We start from the raw sequence: 24342 nt of genomic DNA on the forward strand, positions 1-24342 counted from the left end.
TGATGTGTAGTAACGGACATCGACGTTAGACTATATAAAGTAACTAGAATTGTAGTGTTGGCAGATGACGTTGAGTACTGGACACGGAATTACAACCACGCCCGCAAAGCGTCTTGGGAATTAATGTTTTGAAAAGATTACCGAAAATATCACTGAAAGCAGTGTAACTTATTTTCCCTAAATACAAGTAGTTTCGTGAAGTTTAAATCCTCAATAGCTTGAAAGATAGGTTTAGAGGACAAAGACAAAGGAAAGTGGCCTGATATCTTAATATCTTTCACATTCATTGCAACTTATTTCTATTGTTTTTGTCTTCTCTGCCTCGCTATCAAGCTGAATATTAAGACTTCGAAAATGACGTATTTACGCCCATAAACGAGCTTGGTAACCAGGCAGTCCAGATAGTGGCCTTTTCAAACATTTGTCTCCGTATATGGGAAAGAAAAAGGATTTTCTTGGTCACCGGTCCCAAAGTTGTTAAGTATATCCTAAGGAAGCTGTGTGCAAAGTTTAGTGTTTTTGTCCACTCGGTATAGATCCGGTCAAAATTTTGCACTTGGCCACGGCCCGGTTGTTCGAAAGTCGATTAACTTAATCCGGGATTAGCGTAAACTTTTGTTTCATGTTTTCACCTTCTTGGTGAAAGTTTCTTTTGCCTATTTTTGATTTTCAAGATTGACTTCTTCTAATGTAAAGTTTCTCCGAATATCAGCGTTGAACTGCATGTGGGAGTAGAGAAATAAACTCCTTGATCTGGAACAGGCCTGAATCTGGGATGGATCAACTGGGGCCTGGCGATTTGCTGAAGAGAGAACCCTGGATCCAAGTTGAAACGGAAGTGGAAATGACGTCAGTTTCTTTTTCCTCTATTCTCCGCCATGATGGTTTTCTGAATTAATATTTTTCTTGGTAGATTCAAAAGGAATTTTATCAGTTTTTGTGACTCTTGGAGATCAAGGAAGCATAGCCGATGTCTGGCATCAAAAATACATGAACGACGAGGACGCAGATGAGACTACAAGACTAATGTCTGACGAATTACCTTCTCGAGGTCACGAAGAAGACGAGGCTTCCAGAGACCAACGTCATCGCAGACCAGCTGAAAATGAAGGAAATATTTACAAGGTAGGACCTCTACAAACAGCTCGAATTTAGCTTTATGGATGTAAATAATATCATTTACAGTCATTTCTTTCATCTTTAGGTAGGTTTACGCGTTGAACATTTACATATTCATGCTCATCATTCAATATTTGGTGAGCTTATTTAACCATTTAATTTAAAGCTGAAATTTGTTAAACTTAAAACCGCAACCTGGCAGTTTCGTTTAATTTTCCTTCATTCTGGGAGGAATGGTGAAAAATCTACGATAAATGTAAGCTGCGGACACCCGGCCACTGTTAATTGTTTTCTTGAAGTAGCATTGTGCGAAGAACGAGGCATTTCTATTCATTTGCAAATTAGTCCGATAAGTAGCCTTGGCAGTCTGCCTAGTAGGCGTTTAAGGACGGTACCTACTAATTAAAGATATTTTTGCCCCGTTGTGTGATTATGCAGGCAATGTAGATCTTAACAAGTGTTATTGAAATCCAAAAAACTGGGGGTAACCAACGCATTTTTCAAGGATAATAATTCATGAATAATATTTGTAAAAAGCTTTAGAATACAAAGCAATGTATGGCGTTATTGAAGCTTAATTATCTCTCAAAAATGCATGGTTACCCCCAATTTTCTTTTTGGATGCCAAGAGTACTTACTAAGATCTACTTTCTCCGGATAGTTTTAAACCGCGCAAAAATATCCCTGTAATAGTGAGCATTGGCGATAGGAAATGCGAGTATCTGGAGATGCGCAGAACGTAAGCGCAAGAACAATGGCATTGTGTATATGTTCTGCGCATCTCCAGACACTCGGATTTCCTATTGGAACACCATACATTGCTTTGTATTTTAAAAGCTTTTTGCTAATATTGTTGATTAATTATCTTTGAAAACTTCGTGGTTACCCCCAATTTTCTTTTTGGATTTTAATAACACTTGTTGAGATCTGCTTTTCCTGCACATTCAGTAAACCGCGCAAAAGTAGGCACCGTCCTTAAAGGGAGGGGGCAGGGAGAGAATTCGGGAAGAAGACTGGGCAGAGAAAAAAAGGGAATGCCTGCTCTAAAGACCTGGATTTTTTCATTTCTGCGGCTGCTGGTGGCTGCAAATTCCTGAATGGTTAGTCAGACAATAGGACGGGTTTGTGACGCAACAAATTGACACAACATGAAAACAAAAATCAAACTGGCAGCTGAAGTGGAGGTGCTTTCAAAAGCTTTAGCAGACTTAAACATCATTGCCAATCGTGAAATCACTCTAAAACCAGAGCAAAGATTTGCTATAAGAGCTCTGCTAGATGGTAAAGATGTTTTAGCGGTGTTACCTACAGGATGGCAAAAAGCCTCATATACCAAATGTTTGTTGGCGCCAAGGACCATGAAATGAATGGCAAAGCAACCATTCTTATAAGCGCTTTTCATTTTTTCTTTGGTGAGTATTAGAGGACATGAAATTAATAGGATATTCTGCGGTCGGTAGCAGCAATAAAATGGTCTCAGAAATTCGCTAAAATAACTTTAAAGTGATCTATGCATCGGCTGAGAAAGTCATGGAGAAGACCAGAGAAATCCTGGTCAACACCAAATATATCTTTATTATGTGTTACATTGTGATTATCTAAGTATTTTAGGTGTGCTTGTATAAGGTGTCTCAAGGGGTTAGTAGGCTATTTAAGGTTTACCACCATCCATCTCACACTGTGGACTTTTTTTCAGCCCCCTTCACGGACTGTTGATTTCAGTCTGCAGTTGAAAAATTCTGATCACATGATAACATTTTTTGTGGCTCTGCGGTTTTGAAAATACCGACCAGGTGGCGCTAGTCCTTCGTTCTTCCCACGGCTAAGAAAAGAAAAAAACCTGAAGAAAAGTTTCCACCTGCTTCTTATTTTCTCGGACAAGGCTTTTCCTGGGTTACCCGTAATAGCTTTGGCCGGTTTTACTCGCCGTCAACATCATTTCACATTTTTCTCTTTGGGGAGAGCAACAGAAAATAGCGTCATGAGATCAGTATTTTCGAAACCGCAGAGCCACAAAAAATATTATCACATGATCAGAATTTTTTAACTGCAGACTGAAATCAACGGCTCGTGAAGTGGGCTGAAAAAAGCCCTTGTCCACGGACGTCTGAGATCAACAGTAACATATGCGAAGATTTTCTCATGCTAACTCAAACTGCTACGAATATTTCACTCCTTGTCCATAAATTCCAGCGTGAAGTCAGTCATGCAGAAAAGCGCACGCTTAATTCTGATTGGTCATTGAAATGACAGCTGCATGAATGAAATTAGGATGCGGATATTAAAAAGAGGGGGCTTTTAGAGCAGGGGTTCTTTCCCAAATCCCACTCCTAACCCTTTCGCCTGTTACGCAGGCTACCTTGGCAGCACAACATTGCATTGACCATTTCTATTGAAGGACGGTGCCTACTATTGTTATTGTGCATATGTTCTGCGCATCTCGAGAAACTCGGATTTCCAATGGGTGGCCCAATCGGTCACTTTTGAATGTGAGTAATGGCAGACTGTGAAATCCAAAACTTACACTCAAAGTAAATGGCCTTTGCATAAACATCAAAGCTCAAAATTTTGCCAGTCAGGTGTGAAAACAAATGCACTTTAAAAATCTTAAGAAAAAATTTAAAAAGGAAGTAGCAATTTTTTTTATCACAGGGGCACTTTAAGGACGTTCGCGCCCATTGCTACTGCGCATCTTTTCGCACATGTCACGCACACGTCATGCATCGTGGACCACGCAGGTAAACATGATGCTAAAGGCGCAAAAATTTTCCACAAGAATGGAACATGAAAGTATGTGGCATCATGGGATAGCTGTGGACCCAGGTCTTGTCGGAAGTGTCACGCAATGGCGTGACAGTGCGAATAGACAATCGCTTTGAGAACTTCGCAGCGATTTTACTCTCTTGAATGCTCGGTGACCCCCATTTTTCTTTCCGTAGATCACTTTCTTTCTTGATTTTGTCCATTTTAACAAAAAACAAAAAAAATCTGTATGTGAGAAGTTACAAATATTTGGCCTTTTTTGCTCTCGTGCGACCGAAGTTTTCTTTCTTTGACTAATATGTATCGTTTTTCAAGGTCTATTTCACCTCAGAAAAAGACATCAGTTGCAAAGGTTAATTTAGTTATATTAGTTATGTTGAACTGAGTACGTTTACCTGATCTAAATTTCACTCATGTAGCTTTTTTATTGCTGACAGTTGTAAGCTAAGATCGTCTTAAAGTAACGCAATCTTCTAAAAATGCACCTCATGATCTCGAAAACGAGCACGGTGACCCCCCATTTTTTTTGCCTTTTTGGCAAAAGTAGATCATTAACTTTCTGTGTGGCAAGTTTAAAAAAAATCTGTACGTGGGAACGTTTTGGGCGCGAACGTCGTTAAGTAGTGCTTTTACATGTTTTGATAGGATGACAGGGAGGAGGAATTTGATTTAGATGATGATGAAAGGACAAGTCGAGGTCTTGAGAGGCAAGCAAGACAGCCAAGAGTTAGAGATGTGTCACCACACGATAGTGAAATGGACGAAGAAGAGATACTTAGATATGGAGCCAAGAGTGTTATGATGCTGATAGTCCCTGTGTCTACTTGCATGCTGGTTGTTGTAGCAACAATAGCATCAGTAACGTATTACACCCGCAATGAGGGAAGGTACCTGTAAGTATACTCGCATTAAAACTTGCTGTGTTGAAAAATCGAGATGATGATGATGATGATAATAGTAATAATTGCTGTGACCCACCAGGCGATTAGCAACTCTAATCTTAGTTTGTACTGATTGACATGTTTAGTTCCATCAAACAAACCAAGGCACCGAGATAAATGCAAAATTTGTCAGTGTGATTTGAAAGTTAAATTTGTAATGGCAGCTTTTCAGTCTGTTAAGACTGGTTGTGTTTCTTCCGAGAAAAGAAAAGATAGTGGCGGACAAAAACTGGAATATGGCAGTAACCCGTGGTCACCTTACACAGTTAAACATCTTAAGCTGTTAGGAGATGTCCAGCGTAGGGCAACCAAGTTCATTTTTAGCTACCCGCAAGGCCTGTCTTACATGTATACTAGAACTGAACTTACTACGCTTGGAACGCCGCAGAGAGATTTCAGGCTTGCTACTACTGTATTTTTCAAATCAAGAAGTGGTCTTATAATTACAAATATCTATGACTATCTGTGCACCTCTGATCCTTGTTATAAAACTTGTGTAACTATGATCCAAACAACTATAATACACCATGTATAAGTTTCAAACACATTTACAGGTCTGGACTACTTTAGAAAATCATTTTTTAATAGGACTGCAGGACTCTGGAATACTCTTCCATCCAATATGAAATGTATAATCTTGCTCTTAACATTTAAATCCAAATTAAATAACCTATATTAGTAACCTGTACAGTATTTTATAACTCAAATTGACTTGCTTTTTTGTAGACATAATTTATTCTAGCCTATTTATTGTGTCATACGTTTTTATACGTCTTACTGTATAAAGAGTTAGGTCTCAATTGGAATTTTTCTTTTGTTTTAACTGTGTAATGTAGATTAATAGTTGTTTGTATTTGTTGAACTGTGGTGAATTAAGTAAACTAATCTTAACTGATTTTTTATACCCTTTGACATTTCCTGTTGTCTTGCTTCCTCGAAAAAAAGACGTTTTAGTTTAATATTGACCTTCAATTTGAGACTCAATTTATATTATAAGCTGGTTATATTATTTGTTTCTGTTCATGCAAATATCGCATCTTTATTATTATCATCATTTTGCAACATTAATATCATTGTTTTTTTTTCTTGTAGTGTGTACACTCCATTTCATGAAGAAGGTGACATTACAAAAGCACAAAAGGCTGGAGAAGCCATTGCAAATGCTTTTATAGTCATTGGTGTAGTCTTGGTGTTGACGGTTATCTTAGTGCTGCTCTACAAGTTTAGATGCTATTGTGTGAGTACTTGGTGTCTTAGATTAAAGTTCTGGTAAAAGACGACAGTTGGAGTTTTACCTGCCCTCTTTCACAAGAAGAGACAGATCGCAGATACTGCTACTATAAGTAGTTTTGCTAACATTCTTAACTCCTTTTATTTTTATTTTTATTGTACAATAGTAAAGGTATGGGTAAGATAATCTATTATTTTTTGTAATCCATGGAACCTTAAGTTGGCTATTGGGTCTTTGTGAACATTGTGTGAGTTTGTCACAATTTTGAGCAAAGTTTGTCAAAAAAGTTTTGTTCAATATTGATCTGAGATTTATTATTTTCATCCAAGAGGACAATGAACTGCAGATGGTACTACAAAGACAGCATTGTCTGCAAATGGGTTTTGTCAAGGCTTGAAACTCCCATGTGATACTGGTACATGTACTCACTTGTAGTACCTTTGCCCCACCAAAGGAGCCGCCAGTGATTCAGTAGTCTGTTTAAGTCGCCATGCTGTAAAGTTCATTTTAATATTATACACATGGAAAGTACAGCTGTATGCCATATACTACTTTGTTGTTGTTATCATTGATATATTGCAGGTTATATCTGGGTGGCTGGTGTTATCTTCACTTATGCTACTCTTCTTCTTTGGGTACATTTACTTCCAGTAAGTATGTCACTGTACAGTTCAATTATGCTGAGTGGCAAGTTATGTCTGCAGTTATTAAATGAAAAGTAACCTTGATTAAGGCCTTCTGATATTACACGATGGTGCGATTTCACACAATTGACCTCAAATCGCATCCGATCGCACAATTCACGAAAAATCGCATAATTCTCAAAAGAACACACAAAATTCATAAAATAAAACATAAATCAACAAGTTTCTTAGGAGTTCCTGCATAAATACACCATTTTTAAGATGATTTACCTTGGAAAATGGCTAAAAAGGCTTTTTTTACCTTCAATTTCGTAAATATTTGAAGTTCAAGGCGTTATTTTGCATGTGGGGGGCCTGGTACGAGTCTCATTCTTAAAGAGTCACCAATTGGTGCAACGCAAAGATGCCCTTTGTCTGTTCAGAAATATGATACTGCACAAAAAAACAAAGTGTAAGAAGCTGTGTCCTTTCAACTTTTAACGTGGTGCACCAATAGTGCAGAAGACCTCATTTTTTTACTTGTCCCAACTAATGTCGATCAAGATTCATAATTACTGTTCCCTTATGTCAAAATCTCTTTAGGGCATTAAAAACATGTTTTTTTTATCCTGAAACCTTGAAAAACAAGCTTAAAATCACATAATTTACAATATTTATCACATAATTGGCCTTTCTAATCCCATAATCTGCCCTGCAAATTCCGCACAATTTGCATTTTTTCATCGCACCCTATCAGAAGGCCTGTAGAATTAATTGGACTTCAGACTTGGTGCTTGTGGGAAAATATTTTACCACTGCGATCTCCACCACCAAGTATTCAATAAAATTGTTTGCTCATGGTTGGTCCAACATACAAAATCTTTTAAAGCAACTACAGTGTACATGTATCTAGCACACAATTGGGAGCCAAACCATTTGTATACTTTAATGGCAACATAGTTTTTCAGTAAGTGATTAATTAATGGGGACATAGCTTTTCAGTGAGTGATTAATGGGGACATAGTTTTTCAGTGAGTGATTAACCTATTGACTCCCAGGGGTTCCCCATTAATGAGTAAAATGCTAAGTCTGGCTGGTTTAGGCCGGTTTGGGCGCCAAAAGGGTTAATCAGTAAAGTAAAGTTTTGGCTCATCACCTACAGTGTATAGAGAGTAAAAGATACTGTATATTTTTTCTTTTGGGGTGTCAGGGTGGCTTAGTGGTTATCTATCGGGCCCCCCACCACTGCAAGCCGGGGTTCAACTCTGGCCCCAGCTCGCATGGGCTGAGTTTCTATGGGTGCTCTGGTTTTCCTCCCTCATCAAAATCGACTCACAGCTAATTACCATCTGGCTGTGGTGCTGTGCTATGAAATCAAACATGGACTGTATAGCAGCTGCCATAGGCCCCTTCATATGGTTTAAGCCTGATCTCATGAGCTGTGCCCTTTTGCAATTCAGTCCCCAAAACTGCAAGAAAAGGGTTATTAGCACTGCAAGTTATTATTAAACCCTTAATTTAATTAATTAACTTAAGTACAGCAAACATGCTTTTTAGTGTGCACCTTCAAACTTGTATTGCCGCACAAGTTGATAATGATTGTAGTCATTTGAGTCATGAAAGAAAATATTTTTTTATATTGTATAAAATGCAGTGCTTACTTTTCTAAAAATTTCTTGGTGGTTTTATTGCACATTAAATGTTATAAAAAAGGTTGTTTTTTTTCTCTACAGTGAGGTTCTCAAGGTGTACAATGTTCCCATGGATTACTTCACATTATCATTGATTATTTGGAACTTTGGAGTTGTAGGAATGATTTGCATACACTGGAAAGGGCCCCTCAGACTACAGCAAGCTTATCTTATATTAGTTAGTGCTTTAATGGTAGGTATACATGTAGTTATCTTAGCAATGTTTCACTGAGTAGCAACCAACATGTACCAGGTACAATATGTTATCACTAAAACTTTCAAAATGGCATCACAATTAAAACAATAAAATAAGTAATTCTCAAAGTTACAAATTCTCAAAGTTACAAATCAGGGCATCTCATCTTTTTTCTGATGAAAATAGCAATATTGATATCAGAGCTATATATGTTTTATTATTATTATTTTAAGGTTTATTATTATTTCATTTAATAAAAAAATTAATGTTAATGAACTGATCTCTCTTCTCTCTTAGGCTCTGGTATTTATCAAGTTTTTACCAGATTGGACAACATGGGCAATATTAGCAGCTATTTCACTTTACGGTGAGTGTAGAGTGAGTGAAGTAGTTTGCTGAGAAGTTTGTGGGAGATTTCTGAGATAAGGTTTTATTCCTAAAAACTTGCAGGCACCTGAGTTCTCAGCAGCCGCTATGAAATCGAAATGTGATGTTCTCCTAACGGATAAAAGCGACACTTACTCAAGTTTAAATTTGTTCATTTAAGTCCCTGAGAGGTCCAACCATATGCAACTCTAATATCCTAATTGCTGTTTGAATGTTCGTGTTTCTTGTAGATTTGTGTGCTGTTCTCTGCCCAAAGGGACCCTTGAAGATCCTTGTACAAACTGCTCAAGAGAGAGATGAACCATTATTTCCATCTTTGATTTACTCCTGTGAGTGAACTTTAGTTTTTCAGCTATGTAAATTTGCTGTCTTATAGTGATGTACATGTACATCAATATTAAACAAACAACTATTTATGTACACTCGCTCGTTCAACTATTCAATCATGAAATAAGTAAATTAAGGGAGTTAAGGCTAGTACCTGTATTAACCATAGGGGCTGATCACTGTGGCGCCAATAGCTGAAAATAACCACAGAAATCAGCGTCTTGTTTTGAGAGGAAAATCAATGCTGTCACTTATTTTTGAGCCTGATTATTAAAAAAATATTTTTTACCTTGGTTTAAGCACCAGAACATCTGTGAGGCTTGTTATGGTGAAGTTCCTGTAAAGGGACAATGCCCTCATGGTCACTAAGTCCTATCAATTATTATTATTTTGGGGACCTTAGCTATACACAGTGTACAATTAATTATTGTGGAAACATTAAATGGCCCCTTCAAGAACACATGCATGACATGATTCCTGGATCTTTGCATGCATGTGACTCTCCTTAAGCCTAAGAACTTATGTACGAGAAGTTGCAATCGACAAGTGAAATGCTGTGAGTAGATACTGGGCAAACAGACAAGTAATGGTGTTGGATTCAATAACGACCATCATGGCCATGGAAAGTCTTTAATGCCCCAGACCAACTGCATTGGTGGTAAATGGAGTGGAAATTTCCAAGGTCACTAACTGGAACTACTCAATTAGTCCAATTTAAGACTTTAGAAACAACAGATGCAACTTCATCAAAAAATTATTATGAATGAAAATTAATTACCTTTGCCAAAATTTGGTAACAATGGCATTGCAGATAGAAACATTGGTCTTTGTGTGTAGGATAAAAATACTAGTAACAGTAAATCTAAAGTAGGTACAACAACAGTGGATATAATTTCAAGAGCATCAAGGTAAAGTCAATCTCCTTTGGCAAGAATCAGATCTACAGTGAAGATAGTCCAGTATTTAATCAGCAAACTCTGAGCGCATCACAATGCTGAAAAACTCATAAATTCACATTGCCTTCCCAGTGAAATGTCACTGAATTGTCTGTGACGTGGGTGAATGCTTCCAGCATCATATATATTTGAATTTTGCAATACTAAGTCAAATTCTTCCATGCTGTCACACCAACAGCACATGCATCGGAATCATTACATGACCGCTGGACATTCATAGTCCGTGTGCAAAATCCTAGTGACTAACAGAATCGATATCAAGCTGCCAACATTGTCGGTAACCCCGGGGTGCCATCTTTTAGTGTGCTGCTCACCGAATTACTTTTTTCCTGGGGCTTGGTAAGAGGGTCACTTTATGATGCCTATACCAAGTAGCGTGAATTTCATATGACCTTATTGGACAACCCTCCAAGAACAATCCATGTGACAACCCCGGAGGACTTACAAACTCACGACTTCCTACATGTATAATTTTCTTTCAGTCAGTACTGTTATAATACTTTTGTTTGCAGCAAGAATGCTGGTTTGTTTCTTGTCCAGCTGCATATAAATCAAAAGGCATCTTTCCTAAACCAGAAAAGAGCCCTTTTGCAATCAATGTATCATCAATCATTCAATCAATGTATTAATTAGTGGATAGTTGCTCACAGAATTGCTTCTTGTTCAGCTACAATGATGTGGTCTATTGGCATGGCTGACAGAGATAATTCTCAAGATTCAAGAGAAGCTGGTGTATCTGGTGGCCAAGTCAATCCCCAGACAGATGACCCTGATTTGTTAGAGTCTACTGAGGGTGCTGGACCAACTAACGAGGATGCAGAAAATGCCATAAGGGCTTTGGGAAATCGTGAGGGAGAACAAAACGCAGAAAATGGAGCCCAAGGGGATGTCGAGGAGGAAGAAAGTAAGGAACTTATTCTCTTGTTGAATCCACAGGAGACAAATAATTATTATTGCAAGATTGTAGCTTTTAAGCCATATTCATCCAGGGGCTGTAAGTTGAAGGGTCTGTTTGGTGGCCTCTTGGATACCGTAAGGTGACCCAGTGCTGTCAACAGTTACTGACGGCCAACGAAAAGCATCGGCTTCTTCACCCATAAACGTGTGCAACTTTTTTCCCTAAACTGAAATATTAGAGACAGATTCTTTCAAACCTGGAATTGACCCATTCACTCCTCCACTGCCCTAGGACACCCCCAGTTGACAAATAAAATTATTAGAGTAAAATCTGTCAAATCTCACTCCCAGGACTGAGAAGTCCATGTTTTAATACTCATTTGGACAGTAACAACTTTTAAGTTGTCTTTGGGAGGGAGCATTCTTTTAAAAATGGCATGCTCCCAGACACCCTTAAAGAAAGGGGCTGTTATGCCCCCCTTGTTGATACAATATTATTGGTTACTCCACTTGAACCACCCGCCAACTTCAAATTTTATCACAACCCCTGATGACCTCCTAGAATACAATCATTAATAATGATATAAATCCCTGAGGAAGGATCTACATGTAACTACAGTACATGCGTGCATATTTGAAATCACAATTTCATTTCATCAGCTCTGCTTGATTTCGCTGCCCAAACTTTCAAATGTTAAATTGGCCAGTATGTTGAATGTTATTATGACAACATTTTGCTTTGTTTTATATCAACAGAGGGAGTAAAGCTTGGTCTTGGAGACTTCATATTTTACAGTGTTTTGGTTGGAAAAGCTTCCTCATACAAGGACTGGAACACTACGATTGCTTGCTTTGTTGCCATTCTGATTGTAAGTGTTGATTGTCACCCTTTTCCAAGACAAATTTTTGGATCTTAGTGTAAAGCACTTGGCATAAAAAAGACACCCCAATAATTTTTTTAGGCAATAATCTATTCATTGGTTTCTGAGGGCGCTGAGAATAATAAAAATAATTTATTACAGCGGCTTTTGAAATCTATTTTTTGTTTGCAGTTTGCATACGAATCAATGTGCCAGAGTGACTTTCAATAAATATTTTTCATCAGTTATACTTTTAAAATTTTTCAGTACTGAAGTTTTAGTTGCCTTCTGGCTGCACCTGTTGATTGAAATGCAATGTTTTCAGAAGTAAACTTTTTTCTTTTTTATTGGTAGCCTTGCATGCATGGCAGTCGCCTTTGATTTGCAAGGTTTGAGTCCAATCTGGAATAGTTATTCCACAGAAAATGGACCATCAGTGAGGGCCTTGTAGCAAGAATATACCGTAAACACCCGCAGATAAGCTGCAACTTTTTCCCAAAACTCGTCATTAGAAATCAGGGGTGCGGCTTATCTGCGGGAACATTTGAAAAAGGCTGCTTCCAGTGTGCAGTTTTCCATCTTTGTGTCTGATTTAATGCGTGGTTACTAAGATATGAACAGTCGATGAAGAAGACTTCTAAAAGACTTGACTTTTGATTTCTTTCAAAACAATGTTATTTCCAAAGTTCAGGGTGCGGCTTATCTGCGGGTGTTTATTGTATCAGAAAAAATCATTGTTACTCATTGACAATTCATATTGTTTTCAGGGCTTGTGTTTAACCCTTCTTTTGTTGGCCATTTACAAGAAGGCTCTTCCTGCCTTGCCAATATCCATTACATTTGGACTTATTTTCAACTTTGCCACTACGGAGCTTGTCAAGCCATTCATGGACAGTCTTTCCAGCCAACAAGCATTTATTTGATCAAAAACAACAACAACAACACTGTAATATCATTGTTCCTTTTTTATTAAAATTGTGGAAATAGAATGTTGTTATATAAAATAAACACTTAAAGTTCAGATAGCCATTCTTTCATGTACACACACTTGCTTGGAGATATTGGTCCCCCATCACGACACCTGTCAGATACCTGAGTCAAACAGACACATTCACAACGTCAGAACACCCACGAATATATCATACGTCGTAGTTACATGGGAATAGACTAATTAATTTCAGGACTGAAATAGCTAAGAATCACTATTATCTTTAAGTAATGGTCCGGCTAAGAAGCAGGCAGCCCAGCGGCAAAAGTACTTAGAAGCTGCTGCTCCAATCGAGGCATCTGATTGGCTAATATCGGAAAATGTCGAAAAAAGATGAGAAAAAAATGAAAAAAAAGCCTTTTTTGGATTTCTTCTTCCCCATGCCCTTGATCTCTGTCTCTCGGCCAAATTTGGGCATTGTTCTATGCGCCATTCGCCAATCGGCAAATGGCGCATAGAATCTTGACGATATTTACAAACATAGTTTTTGAAGGCATAATGATTTGTTCTACGAAACAGAATCTAATTTTTTAGACGGCAAGTCGATTACATTTTTCATTGAAATTCAAATTTCGCGCTTTTAGCTGCTTACACCAATGGGAACAGCCGAACTTAATTTGATTAAAAATGTTGGCACATTTTAACTAACCGACGCTATTGCCGCGGGCTATTGTTTTTCTGCCTGCTTCTTAGCCGGACCATTACTTAAAAGCTAAAAAGGCTTAAGGAATGTCCAGCCTGGTTGCAGAATGACAAATTGTATGCTTTTTAAATTACATGTAGTTAATATGCCACAGCGGCCCAACTTATCACTTAAATGTGATTAGTTTTAATTTTCCCTCCCAAAAACTTTTCACTTACTACTACAGGGGGGGGGGGCAGGTATACTGTTACTGGGGACTGGGGGTAAGATGGGCACTATACATTTGAATTACGATTGCAAGATATAACATCCTGCTTGTTGTGACATGGCCAAATTAAGAGGAAGGTTAGCCCACAGGCTCAAGAGCTATATGGTGCCTAGACTCACCGGACAGACCCCACATGGTGTGCTCATAAGTCCAGTAGAAGGCATCAAAGGGACTAATGCTCTAAAGAGTTTCTTCTGTTCTGTTGATGTTGACCTGCTTGAACTGCTGTCAGCTACAAGAGTAATTTCCGCTTTGCCATCAAATACCAAAGTATTCAAAATGGTTTCTATATCACCTTCAGACAGCTGAACCTGAAATGAAAATTGAATAGGCCAAGTTCGATATATCAATATGGTCAAATTTAACTGTTAACTGTCACTGTTCTTATCCCATTAATTAATTCCCCCGGGAAATCCCAATACATCTCACATGTCATTCTGATTCAACTATTTTGTATGCAAATTATACAGAATAACATTCTGTAATTAAGATACAGAACACAAATTAACCCACTTTATTATATACTCAGGGCAATATCGCATTTCTGACTGGTCAATGACTAATGCACAAAATTAATAGCTAAGGATATACAAGGCTGCTGTGTCAAAACTTAATAGCCTGAGTCATTCGCAATATTTTATGGTCATTTGCGATATTTTGAGTTTCTCAAATTGAACTCAACTACGGCTCATGCAATTATGAGAACTTTCAAACAATAAAATTTAATCATGAAATGCACTCCCATTCATATGCTTTACAATACTATCACACATTGCGATAAATGGCACTATTAAAAACTGAACTACGGATATCAGATTTCCAGCATTTTAATAGACTTACTGGCCGTACCAAATATGGTCAAGAAACGCGTCGTGCAATAAAGCAAGCTGAAACCTTTTTGCAGCTCACAGAAAAATTGGCTGACAAAAGCCGTTTTGGACCGGAATTGACCGAGGCAGAAATAGATGCCTCAGCCGACAATACTACCCCCAGGAAGACCAAAGAAGAGTTGTTGATCCTGGAGTTTTTAATGAAACATTCTACCTGGGCTTGCTGGATATCAAATGATTATAACCAACTTGACACTATGCACCTCATTGGTTATCTATCACTTCATATCCAGCGTGCCCTCATAGATTATCAGACATTCATTGCATCCTAGTCATTTCCTCCCATGATAGCTTTCCTGTACATATGGTATTGTTATATACCTAGACTTTCACTCAACAAAACAAGCACTGTGATTGCTTGGTTCTTGGTCACATGCCTCTGATCAAATTCAAATGTATCCAGACCAGTATACAATTCCACAGTTGTTGCCCACTCCGGATGTTTTGCTGCAATTGTTGAAGGAAAAGGCTAAATACATAACAAAGCACTTACAGTATAGTCCCTCTGGAAACTAGTTAGTTTTGTTTTCCCTTGAGTCCTGGAGTTTCCCTCAACTTCATCTCGAGAAAACATCAGGACTCTTGGGAAAACAAAACTAACTGTTTCCCTCAGGACCATACATTAAGTGCATATTGATCATTAAGGGCTGCTTATAACCTCTCACATCACATGTCCGTTCACATTTTATACGCAAAATAATGCCATTGTCCAATCTGAAGCTTTCCATTGTGAATGGATTATAATTTAACCAATACAGACCCTCCACTCTAATTTTATAAAGCAAAAGAAGAAAACCCTTGTTTATACACAGTACCTTGCTAATTCCCAGTTCAGAGATATACTTGCACACATCTTGACAGGATGAGTATGATGCATTCCTTTTAGCCAAAGGATCTACATTCATCCTTTCAGCTAGTGCTGCCTGCAAGGAGCACAATAGTAGTAGTGAGTTTTAGGCAAGGACATCTCCAGCATCCACTAAAACATTGCTTCAAGATATAACTTTGCATTATCTCAAGTTCTCCCAGCTCCTTCACATTGCGTGAAATGGACAAAGATTGGTACAAACAGTCTTGAATTTGAAGAAAGGGTTTGAGTATAAATGATTTGGAGTAACTGCTGATTACCCTTCCACCTTTGGTGGTATTCAGCAGAGTTCTTTGAAGAAAAATCCTGAATACAATAGATGTTATCCCACTGACTCCTGGGGGTTCCCCATTGACGAGTAAAATCGTCTGGTGTTAGACAGAGTAAAATACTAAGCCTGGCCGGTTCAGACCAGTTTGGGTGTCAAAGGGTTAAAAACTCTTTTCCTACTAAGAGTGACAGACTTTACTCTGACAAATGCCAGGCTATTTTACCGTCAATAGGGAACTCCTTAAGGGAAAAAGGTTTGATCCAATTATACAATAATAAATTATTTTTTTGTGCCCTTACATTGTAACCTCTGTAACCTTTATGTCTAAGCACCAGTAACATTTGAACATGATGCAAACAATACATTTGAATCAGATCAACTAACTCAGTGATTTCAAGTACATGTTGTAGGTGGGGTACCTACTGGGAAGCTAGAGATGTCAACCTTCCAGGTAAATTCTAGTGGGTCGTTATGCATTCTGTTTAGTCTATCCCTTGAAATATTAGTTGAGGTGTTCAGCTGTTGGGTTTCTGTAATATTACTTTTTTCCAGCATATACCTTTTGTTCAAGATACTTGTAACACTGCTGATTTAGTACTTCTACAAACTCAGATTCAAAGTCTTGATCACTGTACCAAGCTCCTCCAGTCACTGATACATCGGGCTCCAGGTTAAACAACATATAAACCTTCTTCCTGGAGGCCTGAAATGCATACATGAAGTGATGTCATGCATACATAATGATTAGTTCACTCCTGAAATAGGATTTAACCGGAGGTGAGAGCACTTGCCTTATACGTACATGCCAGGCTTCTTTTCCTGGATCTAGCGTTTATATTAATTGCATTAGTATAATTACATAGATGATTAATGAAAATTCTCTGCAGTGATTGGTTTGCACTTGAGGTGATACTTCAGCAATAATCACCTAAGCAGTTGACTTGACGAGGTGACAGACGGAGAAATTATTGCTTTAAAGAAAATACATATTTTTCAAATAATTAACTAATATGTATGTATACTAAAACAATAATAAATTCACTTCACCTTGGTGAATAATTGTTAATTAATACATAAATAATTCTCTAATAAAATAATAATTAACACTAATTAATTTTATTCATTTTCAACTGGCATAATGTGTGGAGTGAGTTTGTAGGTTCTCTGCCATGCTCTGAGAGGTTTTTCTCCAGATTCTTGGGTTTACCTCTTGCTCTTATCAAAACTCTAACATTTAACCCATTGATCCTTGAGAGTGGCACTAGATTTTACTCTGTCTAACGCCAGACAATTTTACTCTTCAATGGTGGGTGTCCTAGAGCGTTTGAGGTGTGAATGGGCTAAATTTGAGATGTAGTCTCCTTTATAAATGGAGCACTTGTCGAGCTAAGCTTGATCCTGGCTTGCAGCATAGCTGATGTGTGATGATTTTGAGTTGTACAAAGTACTTACAGCTACTGATTTGACAGCTTTGATGAGCTTCTTGCTTTCTAAGTTCTTTAAAATTTTATTGACTTGGGTCATCTGAATATTGCTTTTGAATCTTATGTCCCTGATCCATATACCTGCAACACAAAAGTCAAATTCATGTTATTTTTCTATTAGCCTGCACCTAAAACACCAAACATTCATTAGCAAATTTTTCAGCGTGACTAGTTTTCTTCAACAGGGCAAGGTGAAATACAGAAGGACTCCTGGAGGGGGGTGGGGAGAGGAGTCTCTTCTTAAAGGGGTGGGGATACTAGTCATCTGGCTCAGGGGTGTAAATTTCAGATTTTGGTAATGCTTAGAGTGTTCTGGGCAAAACGCCATCATATGTAGCCGCGAAGGTCTAATTTAGGGTTGCATGCGACAAAATGTAAAATATACATTTAATATGTTTTAAATATGGTCTCTTTTAGGGGTCAAAAAAAGCCTGGGTCACACTCAGATTGGTCCCCTTAAGGGGTTTAATTCAAGCATCCCCGCCCCTTGAAATGCAAATTCTTCCCCCCCCCCCCCCCTTCCCACCTCTAGCTCAATGATCCCTTAAGCATTATTGCCACCCTACACCAGACCATGGCAACAAGAATTCCATGCTCTACAAACAGAGCTTGGGTTCTTGATGTCCACAGAATTTTATGAACGAGGGTGGTGAGAAAAGGAAAAAAAAAGTACCGTTTATGAAAAAATGAAAAAAATGAAACAGACCTTTCCACTTTATCCTGTGAAATTATTACACTAATATTCTGGGCCCGGTTGTTCGAAAGGCGATTAACTTAATCCAGGATTAGCGTAAACTTTTGTTTTATGTTTTCAACTTTTTGATGAAAGTTTCTTTTCCTTATTTCTGTTTTCCAAGATTAACTTATTCTAATGTAAAGTTTTGCCGAATATCAGCGTTGAAAAGCATTTGGGAGTAGAAAAATAAACTCCTTGGTTAATTTTTAACCTGGGATTAGCGTTAATCAGCTTTTGAACAACCGGGCCCTGAAATGATTGTAGCCTCTTGAATCTATTTATATAAATTATTTCCTGAATATGAACGATGATTATTTTTTATTCAAAATTTTAAATGCTATTTAATTATTTTATTTAGGTAACATGATAACTTTTACCTTTATTTCCCGCTTCTTCTATTATTTGATAAACCAGTTTTTCTTGTAAATCAAATCCCTTTGTTTTTCTATCAAAGGAAACATGCAAGAGTGTAACCAAAATGTGATGTAGAGATTGATTAGTACATGTAAATTTCTAAAAAAGATTGTCATAGTAAGTCTAACCTGCATATTGTAACCTTTCCATCCCTGAAGCGGCCATAGTTAGTATTTTACTGTCTAACACCAGACAATTTTATTTGTCAATGGCGAACCCCTGGAGTCGATGGTTTAACAACTGGATGGTTGCTATGTTGTCCTGGTCTGTAGGGTTCAGGGTCTGTCATGGAGGACCAGTAAATGTTCTCACCAAGACTAAATAAATTGCACTCTTTCTACACTCAGCGTCAACCTGAGCCAAAGTTTCACACCATTTGCAGGCCACTACTTCCCAGCCAAAGGAGGAGTTGATTTCCAAACTTGAAGTTTACCATTAGTCATTTTTAAAAGGGACACTGAGATACATGTTACAGAACTAGGCAAATTATGGCATTGGAAACAATGACTGCTGGGAATCTATAGTCTCTTGGTTATGATAATAATGGCAATGAAACCTCAGTGCACAGCAAGCCTGTCCTGTTTAAAAAAAACACTTAAGGCTGTGCTGGGAAGAAAGGTTAGTTGCCATCCTTGTTTTCGTTCATGTCCAGTTTCCACACAGCCAGAATTTTGTGTTCGCATACGCACCACCCGGGTCTACCTCAACACAAACCAGAAGCATAAGTAATTCCTTAGTGTCTAGAACTCACACGGCTGCTTGAGCATCTTTGTATCGGTATAAAAGCTGAGTACCGCTCTTCAGAAGTTCGATTCTGCCCTGCAGAAAAGGATGCATTTTCTTGGTTAATGACTAACTCTTACGACTCTCCTTGCAGTGATCATAATATGTTGCACGATCTTCAGACACCCATGGGTTTCTTTCTTTGGTACCTACATTAGGTATTTGGAGTTTTCTGAAAAACCAGTATAATGAAAAATCTGTGTTACAACTGTTTCCCAGTAATGACAAAAGTAATCAAATAATATGATGTGGCATTTAAGTAACCTTTTACGATTACAAGTGAGCTTTGGGGAGAAAGTTTAGTGGGCATGGGGGAGGAAACTGGGGGGCGTCTGCAACGCCTGCATTAGCTCTCTCACCCCTCCCAAGGTGTGCAAAAAGTAAACTCGTCAATTCAGCCGGAAACCTTTTAAAAATTCTAGTGCGAGAGAATTCACGAAAAAGTGAATATACTTGATATTTCAAGGTTGGAAGGTAAGAAATGCGTTGCAAGAGCAAGATTCAAGACTAATTGCGCTTTACACACCATTGATAGAAGTCTGTTTATAGCAGTGACTCTTTGTTGCGGAGGTATATTTGGCAAGTCCTGTGATATCAGCTGATCTGTTATCCCCTTTGGATTTTCTTTGCAAAGCTGAACCACTCTTTCTTCCAAATCAACGGCATCTACGGCCTCTTGCTTTATCACAACATCAGCGACGGCCATTTTGAAACCGGACTGCGGGACCGTGCTCTGAACTTAGTAACCTGACAAGCTTGTGGTGAGGGATTCCAACATGGCGGCTGAAACCCTAACGTCGGGAATCGGGACAAACTTCGGTATCGAGGCAGCTGGTGTGAAAGAGCGGGAAAACTGCGCGGGAACCTGTCTCACTGCCGAGCAGAGGACGAAGATGGGCGCTGTATCTGTCTTCTTCTCTACTTTTCGTTCAAAAACGTCGTCAACTCTACTTTCCTACGCTGATTTTTATCATCAAAACTGCAAGCAGATTGTTTAATTTTCGGAGACGTTTCTGAAGTGTTCAAAAGGCTTACACCGCTTTTATTTTGAAAGGAAATTATCTCCGTTTACTTCGACATTCACTTACCTCAAGTCGATGCTTGGAAAAGAAATTACGTGGTAAGATTACACTGAGATTACGGCAAACTCCTTATTACAGTGTTACTTTAACAGAAAACAAAAGTAATTATCGATGAAAATAAAACGTTTGCCAATTCAGCGAGCGGAAAATTCAGCTAAAATTTGACTTTGGAATCGACGTCAGTTCCACCTGATTTTGTGTCAAATTTTTATCTCTGTCAACTTTTCACTGGCACGTTTGTTGTGGGGGATGGAAATAGGAAATGAGGAAAATGTTGTGGTGTCAGGGTGGAGTAAGGTAAATAAGGGGAATAGGAGTAAGGGATAACTGAAAAATGAAGCCGGAAATTCAACCATTGGTAACTGGACATTGATGATTTTTTTTAGGAAGGAGCTAGACAGCCTATGCCACTACTTTGTAGGTTGTTCGGTTTTTGTCATGACAGATTGCTTATCATTTCCTTTGACAGTTTCAGTCAACTAGCTGAAAAAACCTGATCAGTTAAGCTAGTTGCATTAAAACTGAAGAAATACGAGAATGTCAGACAAAAAACTCTTGGAATAAACTCTCCAGCTAAGATTCTGTCACAGAAACCAAAGTGAAAGTTACGAGACTTTGGAAATCACACATTTTACACAGTTGTACATGAAAGGTACTAAAATGAATGCACAAGTTAGCTACAATCAATATGTCAGATCATGGATAAAACTGACAGTCCAACACAATCTATGAAGTTTTAATTGGTAGAGTTTCTCTAAGTTTTAACCAACTGACACCTCAGACGCCCTAGGACACCCCCAGCTGCCGGGCCGGGCCCAGTTGACGAGTAAAATTGTCTGGCATTAGACAGAGTAAAATCTGTTAAGTCTTACTGCCAGGGATCAATGGGTTAATCACATAATTGTGATTTTTGCCTTCTGAGCTGCAACATAGCTGTGGATTGTGAGTGTGACCAGTTCGTCTGGTTGCTGTTCTTACTTCTGAAATAATTGAATTGCATTTTGACATTTTTAAAAACGTTTCTATTAATGCAGCATTAGAAACTCCCTTAAGGTATTCTAGCTTTCCCCATTGTTTGATCAAGTTCCGGACCTGTAAATCTTGGAGGGTTTAATTTAAGGTTTAGGATGCATAGTAAGTTCAAAAGTAGCTGGAATCAACTCCGTTGGTTCGGTGAAAGTAGTTCTAAACTTAGACATGTTAGGGTCCCTGGTAACATATAATACAACCTTATTTCTTTGTTATGATAAAAATTAAGGTGACATGTTTTACACTTCACACATCAACTTGTCAGGGAAAGGCTTTGAGGAAATAATAAAGGACATTCTATTAAGAAGATCCTCAAAGTCTTTTTCACTGGTAAATCTGTACTCATGTTGCGGTGATAGTAATCTAACATACTCCAATTACAATAAATGGCTGCAGCGTCAAAGAGGCATTTGCACGCAGCCAATCTTTGTGTCAGTGTCAATTATTATCACAGAAAGTTTCAATCGAGTGTCATAAAACCAAAACCACAGTAATTACTTTGGCCAATCAAAAAGAACGGAGACAATCCGGTAACCCAATCAAAACTCGAAGTAATTACCCGTAGCCGACACAAAGCGCGTGAAAATGAATTGAATTTATGAGCTTAACCCATTCACTTCTCAGGCGCCCCATAACACGACCAGTTGACGTGTGAAAATTGTCCGGCATTAGACAGTAAAAGCTGTCAGGTCTCACTCCCAGGAGTCCATGGGTTAACTTGAACTGGTTTCCTGAGAAAATACATATTAAACACAAGATTGCCCTGCCACCTGGAAAGCTACCCTGTTTATAGATCCACTTTGCCATGCTTTTCTGCCAAAACCTGTCACTACAGAACGAAATGAGAAAGTAACTGCCTTCCACGATAATTATTACTGCTGGCCTTGAAATTTCCTTGAAGACTATATGACCAATTTTCTGTGGAAAGATCTTCAAATTATTCGAATTTTAGAGTCTACAAGAGAAGGTGTTGACTTTATTATTTTGGCTCGTTGAGATCATCTGAGCCTAACCCCGGGGTAGACACTTTCTAAGGGCTTGGGACCCAGGAAAAAGTGCTGTTAAGGTAAGCACAGGGAATTTTGACAAATCACTAGTTGTGGCTAAACAAAAAGAGGAGATTAAAACTAGTTCGTTGCCTTATGGTACCGCTCCCCTGTCCAAACAAAGAATCAGTATATAACATCATTTTCTGCTGCCTCGTTTGACTTATATATACCTCCATCTCAGACTCCTCAGCGGGATGTCTGTGGCCACGTTTAAACTGAGCTGAATATGGAAATTGGCCGCCACATGCTTTTTTAGTAAAATTGAGCACTTTCGGCCAGAGTTTCTAATCTCTCGTAGTGCTGTTAGGTTGTCGCCCACAATTTATAAGAACTTTATTTGCGTCGGCAAATTTCCCTGTAAAATGGCTACAAAGGCAACTGGAGAACAATGCTAAAGGTTTATAATGAGCTTTCCATACAAGAATATTTTTATCAGCAAAATGGTTGGTATCCTTTTGTCCTACCAGTTCAGTTGATGTTTATCCAGTAAATGTCAATGACCAAAGGATCCATGTTAACTTTTTACCTACATATCCTCATATCAATCACCAAAGTTGCTATTTAATGACTGAGAGCACTTGCTTCCAACTAATGGGGCATGGGTATCATTTTGTGGATTGCGTTTGTTGAATCTCCACTCTGCCCTGAGAGATTTCTATTTCCAAAGTTGCCGAATTCAGTTTCAGTTATATTTTGCATTTTGTATTAAAAATATCGTAAAGCTATGCACTGCTCACAGTTAGCAAAAGCTAGTCGAGGAGAGTAGTGCTTACAAATATATTCCAGATAAAAAGACATTTGCAATTGCAAAGACTTCAGTTCAATTATAGAGGGTTACTTAACAATTATTCCATGAGCGCACGTTGGATATGATATGGCAAAAAAAAAATTACCATATGAGGTCACACTAAGGTATATGGGCTGATAACCGAGATTGAGCGAACCAATCAGAGCACGAGAAATGCATTAACCGAGGCTAAAAATTTAATAAGTATATAATTACACATTCACATAAATAAGAAGTTGGTTCTAGAATACAATTAGTGCAGTGGAGAACAGCTTAACACTTGTACAATATAACAAATAAACACGCAAAAAGGTAAAATTGAATAAATGAGTAACTATATGACAAACTAAGGAGTCAAAATTTACCAATATTTTCGAAACATCAATATAATCATATTTTAATAGTCTTTGGAGGAGGAGGAGGATATATATCGTGAACAATATTTTTCAAGTCGAATTTTGGCGCACTTCACAAGATAGGCTATTCCAAATTTTAACGCCAATTCTTGAAAAAAAAATTGAAAGATCTATTCTCGAATGTTTAATTTAAGGAAATAATCTCCTCTTAGCGATGATTTCGTCTCGTAACGATGAATTAGCCTCTGACCGCGCTCAGCAGTTGGGGTTATCATGGCGCGAAAAGGAACGTGGCGAAAAAATATTGGCGAGCGAGAGACTGAGGGGAAGGGGTTGCGGCCGGATTCGTCTGAATTGTTTTCTCTCGCTATTTTAGCTTTTTCGGGGGTAGGGAGAAATACCCCAGCCATCTAGCTTCCGCAATAGATGGTTTTCAATCACGTGATGAGACGGCTACGTTGGTGCACAAAACAAATTATGGTTCATGTTTTGCATTATAATAGAGTCAAATTCCCAAAAGACTTTTTTCTCTTCAGTTCTGTGCACCAACATGGCTGCTGTGACGTCAGGTGAAAAGCATCTATAGGATTAACTGGCTCTTCGTTTGCACATTCTTCCCAGCTGGACAGTGTTGTCCGCTATCTTGAAAAATAGGCGCGCATTGCGTACGCGTGGTAGTGCAGTAGTAACACAGCCTTTTATC

The 24342-nt window shown here is 38.3% G+C and overlaps 2 protein-coding genes across 2 annotated transcripts; one reads left to right on the forward strand and one right to left on the reverse strand.

The window, feature by feature from the left end:
- The first annotated feature begins 840 nt into the window (after window positions 1-840).
- LOC137979610 (presenilin-1-like) lies at window positions 841-13020 on the forward strand. Its single transcript, XM_068826919.1, has 10 exons — window positions 841-1125; window positions 4528-4775; window positions 5916-6060; window positions 6637-6704; window positions 8411-8561; window positions 8862-8931; window positions 9182-9280; window positions 10902-11138; window positions 11888-12000; window positions 12759-13020. The coding sequence occupies exons 1-10, from the start codon at window positions 991-993 to the stop codon at window positions 12912-12914; spliced, it is 1422 nt and encodes a 473-aa protein (XP_068683020.1). The 5' UTR covers window positions 841-990; the 3' UTR covers window positions 12915-13020.
- On the reverse strand, window positions 12939-20087 carry LOC137979611 (DNA-directed RNA polymerase III subunit RPC6-like). Its single transcript, XM_068826921.1, has 8 exons — window positions 19863-20087; window positions 19305-19372; window positions 18517-18584; window positions 17372-17484; window positions 16479-16622; window positions 15596-15703; window positions 14010-14201; window positions 12939-13083 (listed from the first exon to the last, which is right to left on the reverse strand). Exons 1-8 carry the CDS (start codon window positions 20040-20042, stop codon window positions 13003-13005), a joined length of 954 nt encoding a protein of 317 aa, XP_068683022.1. The 5' UTR covers window positions 20043-20087; the 3' UTR covers window positions 12939-13002.
- Window positions 20088-24342: the final 4255 nt, after the last annotated feature.

The sequence above is a fragment of the Montipora foliosa genome, chromosome 12, assembly GCF_036669935.1.
Source record: "Montipora foliosa isolate CH-2021 chromosome 12, ASM3666993v2, whole genome shotgun sequence".
In the NCBI taxonomy this organism is placed as follows: domain Eukaryota; kingdom Metazoa; phylum Cnidaria; class Anthozoa; order Scleractinia; family Acroporidae; genus Montipora; species Montipora foliosa.